Here is a 16,566-nt window from a genome sequence, read left to right as displayed (position 1 = left end):
ACAGTATTAGTTCAGGGCTCACTCTGTCTGATGCAAGCAGTACACAGCCAATACATGGGGAGGTAAAGGTTGTGAGAGTTGCCTGGCATTAATATTACTATATGTATGTGCATAGGAGGAAGGTTTTAGGCCCTTAGTTGGTGAGTGAGTGTGGTATGCATGGTCTCTTAACCAATGCATGGGCATATTGAGCACACCTATATCTCCCTACACCCACAGCAGTTGCTGCTTCCCCCTCTGACTCCTCACCTGCATGTGGCTGTGGTGACCTTGGTATCAGTAGTGGGATATATGCTCCTTCCCCTTGTTGATCCTGCTGAAGCTGTTTTCTCAGGATGATGTTGTGTAGCATGGCACATAGGTTCTTAGGTAGGTACTAGGCTATTGGCCCTAGGGCCTATATAAGCCTAGCCAAAGGTACCCTGGCTTTGGCCACCCAAGAAAATTATTTTCCTGTGCCACATACTGTGAATATTTCAGTATATGTCCATGAATTATCCTCCAGGGTTCCCCTAGATTTATCTAGGCTCCGGAACCACTACTTCAGCAGCCCAAGCACATGCTCTATGATATTTATGGTTTGAGAGTGTGCCTCATTATGGCGTTCCAGTGTGTGTGTGTGTGTGTGTGTGTGTGTGTGTGTGCGCACGCATTTTTGATGGGTGTCATCAGTCACTGTTCCAATGCATAATCTGCATCCCCCAGTAAATGACCCTGTAGGATATCCCCGCTAGTGTGAACATCTGATACAGTTGGGAGATGTGCCAGATATGTGTGCCATAGTAACTGCCAGGGTTGCTAGCACACACATTCAAGATGATTCCCCTGGCATTACACACATATTGGCAGTTAATAAAGTGAAAGCCCTTTCTATTAATGTAGAGCCTTCCCTGTTCCTCGGGTGGTGCGGCACCCAGTACTTCAGGGTAGTGTGTCACAGGGTAGAACTGCTCCATATTTCTGGCCCTATATATGTGATCACTATCATGTTGTACCTCTAGCTAAGATTAAGTGCTACACATGTCTTTGTCTCCACTGAGATGGATTCCCCTCAGTTTGCCCTGGCTCTGAGTTAAGGACGACACAGGTTGCAGAGTTCCTGCAGTGTGCCTCTATCCATGCTGTAGTGCTCTACAATTTCCACGTCGTGTAGGTTGTGATAAGTTACCTGGGGACTGAAAATTCTTTTTCTTCTTGTCCTTGGTCTGTTAGCAGCAGCAGCAGCATAAACTTCAGCCTGTTGCACATACACATGAATTAAAGCAACAGCAGCCCTAAATGTTGTTTCTGTGTAGACTCCTTTCCGTCTATTCCAGTAGGTTTTGGAATTTGCAGGGGAAACCAGCACTGAGTCAATACAGTTGCTTTATAGCTTGTTGAATAGCTCCTCCATCTTGGATTGGCTGATTAGCATACAATTCAGCTGCTTATGCTGTAATTTGGATGTCACATTGTTTACCTTTTTGCACAGTTGTGCACTGCTCTACACACCATCTAGAGCCACTTACTGAATCCAAAATGGTGCACTACCATGTGTGTGTCGTGGCGACAGGCGCACATAGTGTAAACAGACCATGTAGACTTTATTGAATCTGGCTGATTTTTGATGATGTGTGCTTTTAGAACACATTTAATATCTGTGTGGCCATTTAGGACAGGTGATATTCCAGCATTTAATTATATTTAGTAAAATCTACCATTACTTGAAAAAACAGTGCCCATGTGTGTTAAAAAGCTGGGCCAATAATTACATAGCATCACCACTTGCACCTACCACAGCAGTAGTTATGTTGCAAGTAACTGCTGATTGCTTACAGTGTTGTTAGCTCCTCTTGCTGTTTTTTTATAGTTACAGTTTTTACTAAATCAATAGTTAACTTTACAGTGTTTGCTATGTTGTTTTTAATATACTCTTGCGCCTTTTACTGTAGTTCTTGCTATGCAGCTTTTCCTCATGGGTCACCACTACTGATGGTGTATCCCCCTTAGAACAGGCTTTATAGATTTGATAGCCTTTGCAAAGGCACCTTGACATAATTATTTTAGGATCATATGAGATTACTAGGCTAATGGCTCTGGAGCCATTACAAGCCTAGCCAAGAGTTTATCCCCAAAAAAGAAACCACAGTCAGAACCTATCACCCCTGTCAATGAGGGACTCCTCATACACAAAAGAGAATGAGTTGGATGTGTTATCCTTTGCTAAAAAGGTTGTACTTTCGGAGTGTTTTGAAGGTAGCAGGATTGGGATATGAACATTCACACTTTACTCCCAATAAAGCAGAAATGGTGGTAGAAATTACAGTATTTGGATATTTAGTAGTAGAGATTGTTGATCGTCGAGAAACCTAATGCCCAGTAAAATAATAAGTAATTTTTTGTGCTCATCTTCAGGGCTGTGTCGTACATGTGAAATATTTGGAGCCTCTGCATTAATTGTAGAAAGCCTACACTGCACCGCTGACAAGCAATTTCAGTCTTTAAGTGTTTCTGCAGAGCACTGGCTTCCTCTTATTGAGGTAGGTGGATAATTAAAGTTTTAGCAACACCATCAGATCTTGGTTTATTTTCACACCACAGAAGTAGGAAAATGTAATATTATACAGAGATTGTAATGTTGGTAATTGATGTGCATTATTTTCCTTTGACTTGCCCAGTGTAAAGAGAAAGGAATGTTGATTGTGCCATTGTCATCTTATCCTCACAAAAAATAGAGCAGAGGTGTCAAATCCAAGTGACCAAAGTGCTGACATGAGGAATACTAGTACATTCATTTGAGAGCCATATGATCTTACAAGAGTGTTCTAATAATTTGAAATTTTTAACTCGGAAGATGTGCTTATGAACTTTTACTGAGTTTTAGTGTAATTATGTTAGTGACTTAGCTGCCAGCATTTTTCATCAATAAGCAGATCATTGTGGGTCTGATCGTGAGACAGAAGCAGTCTCAGTTTTACTTCTAGTTGTTTATCAGTGGGCCACAAATTTAATACAGATTTGTTAGCATTCACACGAGAACTTTTCCTAAGATACTTCAGTACAGTGTCATTGTAGAAAGTAAACTGAGAAGTCTTTCTCTTGGTAGAAACTTGTTAAATTGTGGAGTAACGCCAGCATCACATCAAAGCCGTACAAACTCATTTGCATGTCCTTGGCAGCTTTTTCAGTGTCCACAGGTGCCATTAAATCTTCACACTTCATATCAAACTGTTCATACAAATTTAAAATTATATCAGTATATTGATTTAGGTTCAGTTTTCCTATGAAATTTCAGAGTTGGAAAGTGTACCATTACCATATTTTCAGGATCTGGCTGTTTACCTGACAAAGGAAGTTTGACATGTGTCCACTTTTATCTGTTGCGAACCCTGAAGCTTCAGGTGTGGTGCATTTGGGTGATAAGTAGTGTGTTTTAAAAAGAAAGCTACACTTTAGAACATTTCCACAATTAAATCACAAACCTTCAGAATGATGCAGAATATCCCCATATTTACTATCTAGACTTGCTAGGTAAGAAACAAGTCTGTGATTCAGCATTTCTGCATCTACGCTCACAAGTACTGTCAGTTGCAGATCTTTCTGCATAAAGTTTTCTGATTCATAATGCAGTGGATACAGATTAACTTTTTCACATATAGATGCAAATCAGCATTATAATTTCACCCATTCTTGACACATGGGGATTACTTGTCTGGACAGCTTTTACTTGCACTATTTTTGTAAGTATGTTTTTCTGAAGTATGTCTTTAAACAAAACAGAACATCTTGAAAACTGTAATAGATACAGGATGACAATAAATGCTAATTTGTTCAGCACACAGTTGCCTTTACAATAGTTCTAGTAGTTTTTCATTCAGTAATAACCTAACTTAAAAGCTGAATTTGTTCCAGTGACATAAAACATATAACTCTAAATATCTCTGTAATTAGTTCTGTACTGTCGCCAGCAGTTTTGTCTGCGCAGATGTGACCTTCTAGTTTGACCTGAGACAATTATGTTAGCTTTATTTCATTTTGGAGATACTTACAAAAATGTGTTATTTATGAATATTTTTGGCTTTTTGGTCATGCTACTGTAGATTGGCTCCCTGACAAATGTCTGAGTATCCTCACAAAATGTAGAGTTGTAACTACTGGGGTACTACAGGGATCAGTTTTGGGACCTTTTCTGTTTGGCATTTATTTTGCAGGCATCCAGTCCAGCAGTCCAGACCAGGTTTGTTGATGACTGTTAGCTGTTCATCAACTGATACTTGCAACAACTCTAGCAAAGATAGGAATGCAGGACCTGGTGAACTGAATACAGTCTCAAGTTAAATGCAAAGTAAAAGTGCATTGTAGTAGCATTTGATAAAAAAGCTGTTCTGTTCTCATATTTTTAAGTAGTACTTTCCTTCAGGCAGAGATGTTCATGAGAGAAATGGGGACTCATGGAAAATTCTGTCATTCAGTCATTCTGTTTCCACCATAGTCAGAAATCCTTCTATCTGGTCCATTTAATTTCCAAGGAAATGTCTTCAAGCTCTAATGAAGTCATGCTGCCACTGTAAGTTTCCTTAGCAGACTCATCGTTGCATTTCGTGTCCAGCATGTCGCTCAGCTTGAAAGGCCTCAAAGACACACCATACCAAGAATATCAAAGTTCTTAACCAAGAGAGATTAGCAGAACTCTTAGTATACTCAGTAACCTATAGGCTGCTCTGCAGTAACTTGATGCTGCTTTTCAAGCCATGAAAGACCCAGTCCCATTTGTCCTTGTCTTTCTTTGCAAAATAAGTGACTGTATGAACACCCCCACCAGTGACCTAAATCTAACAGGATTCACTGGAGAGAGAGAGAGACTCCTAACTCAAAGTATTCCCAGCCTGTGGAATAAGTTGCCACTACAGATCAATTAAAGCACAGCTTTATCTACCTTTATGGCTAGTCTTTAATTAAATGGTTAGACACAAATTTGCACTAAGATTGCCACATACAGCCTTGCTTGATTTTGGAGGTAAGCACTAAAGAGACGCATGAACTTTTATGTATGTTTTCTTGAGGGTGTATATGTCTAGACACTTTAAGTTTTTTGTAATCACTTCCCTAGTATTGTTCACGTAGTATGATTACCTCGCTTAGGTGAGATCACAAATGTGCAAAAGCATTTGGGGAAAAGAAAAACATAAAAAGAATTTTTGCATGAAGCAAACCCCCCTGCACTCTCCTCACTCCCACTTTTTATATATATGGTTGCACTGTCAGGAGTGAAAAGGAAATGCCAGTATACTGGCAGTTCGTCCTTCTGGGGAAAGTAGCCAGTCACACACTAGTTATCTCAGAAATGAGTACCAGATGCAAGTATTTAAAAAACAAGCTTCTCTCTCTCTTGAGTTGTTTAGTTCGGATACTAAATATCATAGTGTATGTAAGCTTTCATAAGACAGCATGAAGTACCATATAAACTCTCTCTGCTTTACGTTTTTAATGCAACAACGTAACTTTTAACACATATTTATAATTTGTCAGAAAAAGAAAATCACTGTCTGTGTTACTTTACATCTCTTGTGGGTCACATCAGATGTCCTTACATTCACAGCTGCAGTATTCATTACAAATGGGATTCCCTGCCGTGAAGCCCATCATCTGGCTAGTTTACCATTGCTTTAAGGTACACTGAACGTCACCTACACATTCCTCGCGTAGCGTAGGGCATAAAGGTGACATTCAGGCTTACCGCCCTCAGAACTTCTTTGTCGCCAGTCCAAACCCTGTTTTTAACCGTTGGTCTGTTATCTCCATCCGTTTTTTAGTTTATTGATTTTCCAGTTTGCTGAAGTCCTCACTGTTGCAGGTAAGTACCCTGTCAGGTTTTTTGTTGCCCTTTTTTTTTTTTGATTGTTTTGTGCTGTTTGGGGTTAATGTCATCCAGGAAGGGTAAATGCCAGTGTGGGAGACTGATTCCCCATAAAGATTGCCACAATAAGTTTCTTTTTTGCCTAGGTGCTGCTCATGACCATACGTCTTGTTCAATTTGTCAAGCATTTGTCCCTAAAATTGTTCATAGTAGGCTTTCTAAACTTTCATTTTATCTTGAGAACCAGTGCCCAAAGCTTCTTGCTAAATACACTATGAATGGAACTTCCTGCACTGAGGGTCAGCCTTCAGGGAAGAATAAAGTGCATAAGGTAAGACTGGAATCTTCCGCTGTCCGGCCTCTGCCGGGAATTTCTCCCAAGGTTATTACGAACCCGGAGGCTCACCCAGTTGTTTTGTCAGATTCCTCTACCGCTTCTCGATTGGAGGCTGGTGAGGATCTGGCAGGCAGCACATCCGACGAGGCTTTGTAGGCGTCCGTTTCGGATGTTCAGGGGGAACCATGGTTGACTGCTTCTGGGGGTCTAGAAGGGTTCTGCAGTTTCTTCTTAGTGAAGAGGTTCGTACTACAGTTGTGGAATGCTGTCCTGAGTCTGGGCCTTCTCAGGTTTCTAGAACAGGTGTCCCCTTAAAAAAGAAACAGAAAACTAATCATGTTTCTTCTGCTACTAGGGATCCACAGAGTGAGTGGCAGGTCTTTACTCAGGAGTTGTTTAATGCTTTACTGTCACTACGGCCTCCTCAAGGGTTTTCTGTTCCTGCTCCTCCTTGGTCCTCTTCTTCCCTTAAAAGGCTCCAGAGTATTGAACTCTTCTGAGGAAGAGTTGGCTTCTGATGATGAATCCTTTGCTTATTCTACCCAGATTCCTTTTCCTTTAGACTATGGGTCTGAGGAGAAGGACGACTCTCTCTAGATAATCCTTCTGAGGAAATTTCCTTTGGGGACACAATCTCTAGGATGGTGGAATTTTTTTAAGTGGGATTGTGCCCAGGTTTCAGATATCCATAGGAGGTACTATGAGTTACTGCAGATGGAATCTCCTAAACCTGTGGCCATTCCTCCTGTCTTGGCTGCTTTATTGGATGTTTTTTCCAATGCCTCTAAAGTTCCAGATTCTCTGCCACCTGCTCCCAACAAGTTTGATAGGTTTTATAGGGTGCCTGAGGATTGTTCCTTTTTGTTTAAATGTCCTGCTGCTGACTCCTCCATAGTGTCTGTAGCCACTGATAAGCCATCACAATTGTTTCCTTCGTCCACGTTACTGCCTTCTGACAAGGACAGCAGAGCCATGGATAGGCTGGGTAAGAAGGTTTATTCTTTGGCTACCCTAGCTTTTAGGGCTGTTAATTATCAGACCCATATATCTAGGTATGTCTTGGCTCTTCTCTCAGACTTGTCAGCTTCTTTCTGATCTTCCAGACTCTCAGAGTAGATCTTCTGCTCTTTCCATGCTTGAGACTTCCTTTCAGGTAGTTCGTCATTCTGTCAAATGTAGTTATGATGCAGCAGATGCCTCTTCTAGAACTGCTGCTTTTGCTTCAGTTCTGAGGAGATATTCTTGGCTTAGGCGTCAACCTTTGCCCTATGATTTTAAGGCTAAGTTGATGTATGCTCCTCGGGACAATAAAGTTTTTTTTGGTGAAGAGGCTGCTGGTTTATTTAAGTCTCTTCAGGGCAAGGAGAAAGCTTTACAGGAGCTTAAGCATGTCTTTGTTCCTCCTATGCGTAAATTTCAGCGAAACTACCCTTCTAAGCCAGTCTTTGTTCACAGGCAATCTTACCCTCCTTCTAAAGGTAAAAAGAGTAGTAAACGGACTCCTGCTAAGGCCACTTAGACTGCAAGAATTCTTAAGGCTTCCTTTCCTGACAAACCAGGTGCTGTCTGACTATCCACCTGTTCCCAGCCACATTCGTCTTTCTCTTCATTTTTCTCTTTCCCTTTCCCTTCCTGTTTGCCTCCATATCACCCAGGATTCTTGGGTTCTGTCAGTCATTTGGCAAGAGTACTTCATGGTCTGGATTTCCCACCCTCCTTTTATGGGCATTCCTCAGCCTTCCCAGGAACAACAACTTTTTTCCCAAAGGTTCTTAGAGACCTCTTGTCTCAGGGTACTATTCAAGAGGTGCCTATGTCCTAAAGGGGAAAGGGTTTTATTCAAGAATGTTTCTAGTGCCCAGAAATGAAGGTACGTGGAGATCTGTTGTAGACCTCTTCCTATCTAAACACTTTTCTGAAGGTGCCTTCCTTTCGGATGTTGTCCCTTCAGTCCCTTTTTCCTCTCTTGTTCCCTCAGGCCTTTCTGGTGTCTCTGGACCTCAAGGATGCTTGTCTCCATATTCCGATCCATCCTGTTTTTATGAGATTTTTGCATTTCTCTGTTGCTGCCTGGTATTTTCAGTTCTGTGCTTTGCCCTTTGGCCTTTCTACTGCCCCAAGGGTATTCACCAAATGCCTTTTGCAGACTTCAAGGGATCCAAATCTTTCCTTATTTGGACGACCTGCTGATTCAGGCATCTTCTCCAGAGGTCCTTTTGCATAATCTTCATTTTACCATTTCTCTTCTTCAGAGCCTAAATTAAAATTCCAGCCAAGCTAGAACTTCCAGTGAGTGACCTCTCTAACCTCTGCAATCAGAAGCACATGGGATGGTATACAAATGACCCCCATGAACATCAGGTGTTTCAGCTAATTGGAGATTCTGAATGCCTATGACTTGTTTCGTCATTTTAATGGACAATTTCAGGCCAATAAAGCCAAACCCCACTAGCTGTGGATATGCATATTTTGGCCTTGTTATGACCTCCTCAGCACAAGCAGTGTGTTTGACTAAGCATAAGAAACACAGGACTGTTATAACCAGCTGATGCCCATTGTCATTAGGGTGACTGCAAAATATCCCAAATGTTGTTTTCTTTCGGCTTTTCCTGGTTAGGGGTCACCATAGCATAACTCCGGTCCTCTAATGATTGGCAGTCGATTTTTATGGTGCCAAGGTGCCAGCCCGATGCCCAACCTTCAACGAAGGCATGCCCATTCATGCATGTCTTTCGAACGCCACTCTACTGCGGGGAGGACATGCAGACTCCACACAGAAGGTGCTCCAGCCGAGAATCGAACGGGAGAACCTCTTGCTGTGAGGTGACAACAAGCTAAAACAATAAGTAAGAAGGTCACACTGAAAAACCAATCATTAAAAACTAAATGAAAACTCCAGCCAAGTTTAATCAGTAAAAACTAAATGAAAACTCCAACAAAGTTTTTATTTAGTTTTTACTGATTGTTTTTCAATGGAACTTTCTCACTTATTGTTTTAGTTTGTTATTTAGGATATTTTGCAGTCACCCTAATGATAATGGACATGAGCTGGGTATAACAGCCCTGTGTTTCTTATGCTTAGTCAAACACCCTGCTTGTGCTGATGATGTCATAACAAGGTCGAAATATGCATATTCACAGCTAGTGGGGTTTGGCTTTATTGGCTTGAAATTGTCCATTAAAACGATGAAACAAGTCATAGGCATTCAGAATCGCCAATTAGCTAAAACACCTGATGTCATAAGGGTAATTTGCATATATATCCCTTATGCCTCTGATTGAAGAGGTTTGGGAGGTCACTCATTGGAAGTTCAAGCTTGGCTGGAGTTTTCATTTGGTTTTTACTGATTGTTTTTTCAGTGTGACCTTCTCACTTTAGTTTCTTCTTCAGAGCCTGGGATTCACAATAAACTTAGTCTTCACTGACTCCTTCTCAGGATCATGTCTTTCTGGGTTGCAAGATTCAAATGGTGCCAATGCTGGCATCCCTGCTTCCTCCAAAGACATCAACTTTCATTTCTTTCTTTCAAACTCTTCTTCCCCTGGCCTCCATTACAGCCAGGGAGTTTCTGAGAGCTCTGCGGCTCATGGCTTCCACCATTCCGATGCTCCCTCTGGCCAAACTCCACATGAGGAAGTTCCAGTGGTTTTTGAAGTCGGTGTAGCATCAGCACGCATCCTCTAGACTTTCCTGTTCCTCTTTTCCCATGCCTCAAGAAAGAACTTCTGTGGTGGATTCAGCAGTTGTCTCTAAGTCCAGGTCTGCCTTTTCAACCTCCTCTTCCCTCTCAGGATCTGTTCACAGAAGCTTCAGATGTGGGGTGGGGAACATTTGGCTCCTTGAGGGTTCAGGGAGGGTGGTCGCCTCTTCAGCAGAAGGAGCACATCAGCATCAAAGAGGTGAGGGCTCTTATGCTGGGTCTTCAGGCCTTTCATCCTCTCTTCTCTCTGGGGCCTCTCAAGGTACTCACAGAGAATTTCACAGTCATGTGGTATATCATCGCACAGGGCTTACCGTCTTTGCCGGCTGGCACTTCTGGTATGGGATCTAGCTATCCAATGTCAAGTGACTCTTCAGCCAGTGTATATTCCTTCAGATCGAATGTTGTGGCAGACAATCTGAGCAGGTCCTTCACTCAGTCTAACGAATGGATGCTTCACAGGGATGTGTTTCTGGACATTGTTCACCAGTGGGGTACTCCTCAAGTAGATCTCTTTGCCTCTCCTCTAAACAGACAACTTCCTCTGTTTGTTGCCAGTGTCCCAGGTCCTTTGGTATGGAAGGTGGACACCCTCTCATTTTTTTGGAAGGGGCTGATTCTTTATGCATTCCCTCCCCTTACTCTCATTCCGAGAGTCCTGTTCAAGATTCAACAGGATGCTCCCAAAATCTTGTTGGTGACTCCCTTTTGGCCGCGACAGCACTGGTTCCCCCTACTTCTTCATCTAGCCAAGGGCAGTCATCACAAGTTACTTCACAGGGTGGATCTCCTCACACAAAACAAAGGGGTCTCTCATCCATCCCCACCTGTCCACGCTTCAACTGATATTGTGGGTGATAGGGTTTTGATCCCTCATAGACACCTTTTTTCTGAGGACATGCTGCAGGTCCTGCAGAGGCCAGGAAACTTGCTACTAGGAAATCCTACTTGTCTAAATTGAAGAGGTTTTCTATTTGGTGTCTTTCTCGTGACCTGGACCTGTGGATATTCCTTTGGTTCTCTCTTATTTGTGTAAGTTGCTCAGTGCTGGTTTGGCCTATTATAGGTTCATAGGTTCGTACTAGGCTATCTGCTCTAGGGCATTTATAAGCCTAGCCGGAGTGTATGTGGCTTACACCACCCCTTAGGATGAGAATACTACGCCCTTTTAGGGTTTAGTTTACTATGCCTCTGTCTAGTAGTGACACAGAGATGACCCCCGGGGTAAACCTACGATCTCCCATCCACTCGTCGAGATTTCTCTTGAATAGAGTCAGTGAGGGGCTCTGCCTAACATGGACTGGGATTCTGTTCCAGAGTGTAGGGAGCCTCTGGGTTATGAATCTGTCCCTCCAGCACATTCTATTTATTTCTGTGTTGAGGTTTAAGTCACTTGTTCTCGTGGCTCTGATGGATTTGGATTTTCTGAGGTGGAGCATGTCCATTAATTCAGGATTGGACATGGCCTTGTACGTCAGGTACAGATCACCTCTGAGTAGGCGGTATGCGACTGAATAGAGCTGGAGTTTTTTCAGTCGGGCAGCATATGACATATGTTTAAGACCCTTTATCCTCTTGGTGAGGAACTTTTGGGGTCTTTCCAACTGCTGCAGGTGTCGGGTGAGATACATCCCAAATGGGGCATTGTACTCAATCATTGGCCTGATAAGAGAAGAGTACAGGGCACAATGACCTCTTGATCTAGATGTGAAACCCTTCATGATAAGGTGGGCAATATAGAAGGTCTTCCTAACCACTTTGGCAATGTGAGTGTCAAATGAGAGGTTACTGTCAACCTGGGTCCCTATGTCCCTGATTACCTCTTCCGTGTAATGGATTACCGCCTATGTGGTAATTTGTCGGTACCTTGTTTTTCCCAAAGGGTATGACTATACATTTTTGGCGTTCAGCTTAAGGCCATGGCTCTGGCACCAATTATCCGTTTCTATGAGGCCTCTCTGAAGGATGTTTGTGTCCGCTAGAGTATCAATTATGGCCCAGTTTGCAGTCATCTGCGAACTTTGTCAGCCACAATCCTCCTATGTTTGCCCGTACCTCGGAAAATGCTGAACAAGAGGGGTCCCAGGACTGAGCCCTGTGGGACACCGCTTGTGACTGGCTTAGAGTCTGACATAGCTCCAGCAACTCTGACCCTGTGGGTTCTGTCCTTGAGCCAGTTTGCAACCCATCTTGTGACATATGGGTTTACATTTAAGCTGGTGAGTTTGTCTATGATGCCCGAGTGGGGTATTGTGTCAAAGGCTTTTGCAAGGTCAAGGTAGGCTGTGTGAACTGACTTACCCTCATCAATGGCCTTAGTGACTGTTTCAAAAAAGTCGACCAAGCTCAAAAGGCAGGATCTGCCCTTGACAAAGCCAAATTGGGTAGGATCCAATGTCTGTAGGTCCCCAATGTCTTTGTTTATGAGTTCCATAATGATCCTCTCCATAGCTTTGCAGACCAGGCTCGTCAAGCTTATGGGGGGGGGGGGTAATTTCCAGGGTCCATAGAAGCACCTCCTTTGTGAAGTGGGACCACTGTTGCCGTACGCCACTCTTTGGGTATGTATCCTGTAGTAAGGCTAAGGCCCACTTTTCAGCTCTTTCTGCTCATCTGCCTTTAACTCCCATGTTAGCTTTTAGATTTGAGGCTAAGCAATTTCTTAAAGGCGTCCTTAATATTAGACCTTCCAGGAAGCCTGTTTCTCCTCCCTGGATCTTAATTTCGTTGTGCAAAAGTTGACTCGGGCTCCTTTTGAGCCTGCTGTTTCAGCTTCCTTACAACATTGTTCTTGGAAGACAGTTCTTTTGTTAGCTCTTACTTTTGCCAGTCGGGTGTCTGAGTTGCAAGTCCTTATGGCTTGCCCAGCTTTTTTGATATTTTTATGAGGACAGGGTGTCCTTGCGTACTAGTCCTTCTTTCATGCCCAAAATGGTTAATGAGTTGTCACTTAGTCTATTAATTCGCCTACTTTTTTCTCCTCTCCGCAATCTGCCTTAGATGTGCATAGACAGTTCAGATTTTATTTATTTGGATAAAAGTAAAGCTGTCAGAAAATCTGACCAGTTATTTTTTTTCTTTCATCCTAGGTCTTTAGGTTTGGCTGTTTCCAAGCAAACTGTTTCCACTTGGATTTCAAATGCTATTTCCTTTTGTTACACTTTTCATCGCGAGAGCCTTCCTTCTTCTGTAAATGCTCATTCTACTATTGCTGTGGCTTCTTCTGGTGCTTTTTTCAAAGGCGTAGATGCTAATTGTTTTCTTGAAGCTGCTACCTCGACTTCTCTGCATACCTTTACCAGACATTACCAGTTGGATGGTATCTCCAGAGCTAGGGCTGGTTTTGCCGATGTCATTCTTCATGGCTTCTTAGAGGGCTCTGCTGCTGCTTCCTCCTCCCAAGTTTCTTCTTGAGCTTTGGCACTCTCCCATTTGTAATGAATACTGCAGTGGTGAATGTAAGGACATAGTACAATTGTGTAAAATTTTACCATCACAATAGATGTCCTTGCCTTCACCGCTGCAGTACTCACTCACTCCCTTCATCCCCCTAGTTTTTTTTCCTTCCTGGATGTGCAGGTTCTACTTGGTTTTCCTTGGACTGCTGTTCCTACTGGGGCAATCAGCTCTGAGGATGGTACGCCTGAATGTCACCTTTATGCCCTACGCTACGCAAGGGATGTGTAGGTGACGTTCAGCGTACCCTAAACAATGGTAGACTTTGGTAAACTGGCTGGATGGTGAGCTTCACAGCAAGGAATCACTTTTGTAATGAATACTGCAGTGGTGAAGGCAAGGACATCTACTGTTATGGTAAGATTTTACACAACTGTACTATATGATGCATATGTATAGACTGAGTATGTCTAGCTGGTGAATGCCTTTGAATGAACACTGTCTAGCCCATTTAAATCCATTTATAGAATTAAATCATAATTGTGTGAAAATTACAAAATAATGCAAATAGCAAATATCTCCTGTACCCTGTTAGGGTTGCCACCCCTCCTTTTTTTATCCGGACTATCTGGAAATCAAACTGGTTCTCCGGTTGCCCAGAAAACACTGTACAAACAGGAAACAGACTATCGGAGTTTGTAAATCGGCTGATTTACAATGCTTTTTTACAGAAAAGCATAGTAAATCAGTCATAAGCACGCAGCAGGAACAGAAAAAGAGGGTGTTCCCCGCCGGGTGGTGTTGTCATGACGTCACAAAATGTGTGGAATGTGGGTGGGTGGGCGGGTGGGGTTACTGGTGACACGAGGGGTGTGGCTTTACTCCAGTTTTAGCCACGACGAAAGGTGGCAAACCCTATATCCTGTATTTCATGCAAGTAGTTGTGATCTGTTTTTTTTCTTCCATCCAGCCTATCAAGGCAGTATTGGTTTGAGCATTTAGTTCTACAAATGTGTTAGTATGTCATATGCTTATTTGCATAATTAATCATTCATCCAGATTTAAATATCTTTGCAATTACATAAGTCTACCAGCAGAGCACCCCATAATATACTCAATTTTTAGTTATTAATATCAATAAAATTATGCAGTACATCTTCAAAACTGGGTAGAAACTAATTAAAGCAGAGGCATAGCTGCAACCACCCTGGACACTAAGTGCTATGGGACGAGATTGGTGGATCATGTGCTTTAAGTTTTAGAAAGCTAGATTTGCACAAATTTGTGTATTTGTTACAGTTTTTAACGTAGAGAGTTTTTTTTTTCTTTTAGTCCTGAGGCTTTACCTGTGTGTGTGTGTGTGTGTGTGTGTGTGTGAGAGTTTTACTTCTCACCTTAGAGGTGAGGGGTACAGAAATGGATCTGGCTCACACCTTAAGTGAGGAGCACCAGATCAAGTAATAGTCCTTTTTTCCTAAACTTATGGAGTGCAATGGGTGATGACGGCTACCCTCATCAATGGCCTTAGTGACTGTTTCAAAAAAGTCGACCAAGCTCAAAAGGCAGGATCTGCCCTTGACAAAGCCAAATTGGGTAGGATCCAATGTCTGTAGGTCCCCAATGTCTTTGTTTATGAGTTCCATAATGATCCTCTCCATAGCTTTGCAGACCAGGCTCGTCAAGCTTATGGGGGGGGGGGGTAATTTCCAGGGTCCATAGAAGCACCTCCTTTGTGAAGTGGGACCACTGTTGCCGTACGCCACTCTTTGGGTATGTATCCTGTAGTAAGGCTAAGGCCCACTTTTCAGCTCTTTCTGCTCATCTGCCTTTAACTCCCATGTTAGCTTTTAGATTTGAGGCTAAGCAATTCCTTAAAGGCGTCCTTAATATTAGACCTTCCAGGAAGCCTGTTCCTCCTCCCTGGATCTTAATTTCGTTGTGCAAAAGTTGACTCGGGCTCCTTTTGAGCCTGCTGTTTCAGCTTCCTTACAACATTGTTCTTGGAAGACAGTTCTTTTGTTAGCTCTTACTTTTGCCAGTCGGGTGTCTGAGTTGCAAGTCCTTATGGCTTGCCCAGCTTTTTTGATATTTTTATGAGGACAGGGTGTCCTTGCGTACTAGTCCTTCTTTCATGCCCAAAATGGTTAATGAGTTGTCACTTAGTCTATTAATTCGCCTACTTTTTTCTCCTCTCCGCAATCTGCCTTAGATGTGCATAGACAGTTCAGATTTTATTTATTTGGATAAAAGTAAAGTTTTCAGAAAATCTGACCAGTTATTTTTTTTCTTTCATCCTAGGTCGTTAGGTTTGGCTGTTTCCAAGCAAACTGTTTCCACTTGGATTTCAAATGCTATTTCCTTTTGTTACACTTTTCATCGCGAGAGACTTCCTTCTTCTGTAAATGCTCATTCTACTATTGCTGTGGCTTCTTCTGGTGCTTTTTTCAAAGGCTTAGACGTTAATTGTTTTCTTGAAGCTGCTACCTGGACTTCTCTGCATACCTTTACCAGACATTACCAGTTGGATGGTATCTCCAGAGCTAGGGCTGGTTTTGCCAATGTCATTCTTCATGGCTTCTTAGAGGGCTCTGCTGCTGCTGCTTCCTCCTCCCAAGTTTCTTCTTGAGCTTTGGCACTCTCCCATTTGTAATGAATACTGCAGTGGTGAATGTAAGGATATAGTACAATTGTGTAAAATTTTACCATCACAATAGATGTCCTTGCCTTCACCGCTGCAGTACTCACTCACTCCCTTCATCCCCCTAGTTTTTTTTCCTTCCTGGATGTGCAGGTTCTACTTGGTTTTCCTTGGACTGCTGTTCCTACTGGGGCAATCAGCTCTGAGGATGGTACGCCTGAATGTCACCTTTATGCCCTACGCTACGCAAGGGATGTGTAGGTGACGTTCAGCGCACTAAACAATGGTAGACTTTGGTAAACTGGCTGGATGGTGAGCTTCACAGCAAGGAATCACTTTTGTAATGAATACTGCAGTGGTGATGGCAAGGAACATCTACTGTTATGGTAAGATTTTACACAACTGTACTATATGATGCATATGTATAGACTGAGTATGTCTAGCTGGTGAATGCCTTTGAATGAACACTGTCTAGCCCATTTAAATCCATTTATAGAATTAAATCATAATTGTGTGAAAATTACAAAATAATGCAAATAGCAAATATCTCCTGTACCCTGTTAGGGTTGCCACCCCTCCTTTTTTTATCCGGACTATCTGGAAATCAAACTGGTTCTCCGGTTGCCCAGAAAACACTGTACAAACAGGAAACAGACTA

At 42.5% G+C, this 16,566-nt stretch overlaps 1 protein-coding gene across 1 annotated transcript in view; it reads left to right on the top strand.

The window, feature by feature from the left end:
• Nucleotides 1–16,566, top strand: part of TARBP1 (TAR (HIV-1) RNA binding protein 1) — a 2,802,917-nt gene that overhangs the window by 2,442,327 nt on the left and 344,024 nt on the right. Inside the window, exon 32 of the mRNA XM_044087106.1 lies at nucleotides 2,395–2,519. Within this exon, the coding sequence (XP_043943041.1) occupies nucleotides 2,395–2,519 (125 nt within the window). The remainder of the gene's footprint in view (nucleotides 1–2,394; nucleotides 2,520–16,566) is intronic.

Source organism: Protopterus annectens, chromosome 1.part1 (assembly GCF_019279795.1).
Source record: "Protopterus annectens isolate FY-2018-M chromosome 1.part1, PAN1.0, whole genome shotgun sequence".
NCBI classification, from domain to species: Eukaryota; Metazoa; Chordata; order Ceratodontiformes; family Protopteridae; genus Protopterus; species Protopterus annectens.
Note: the sequence above shows the minus strand (reverse complement) of the source record. Positions and strands in the feature narration are given on the sequence as shown.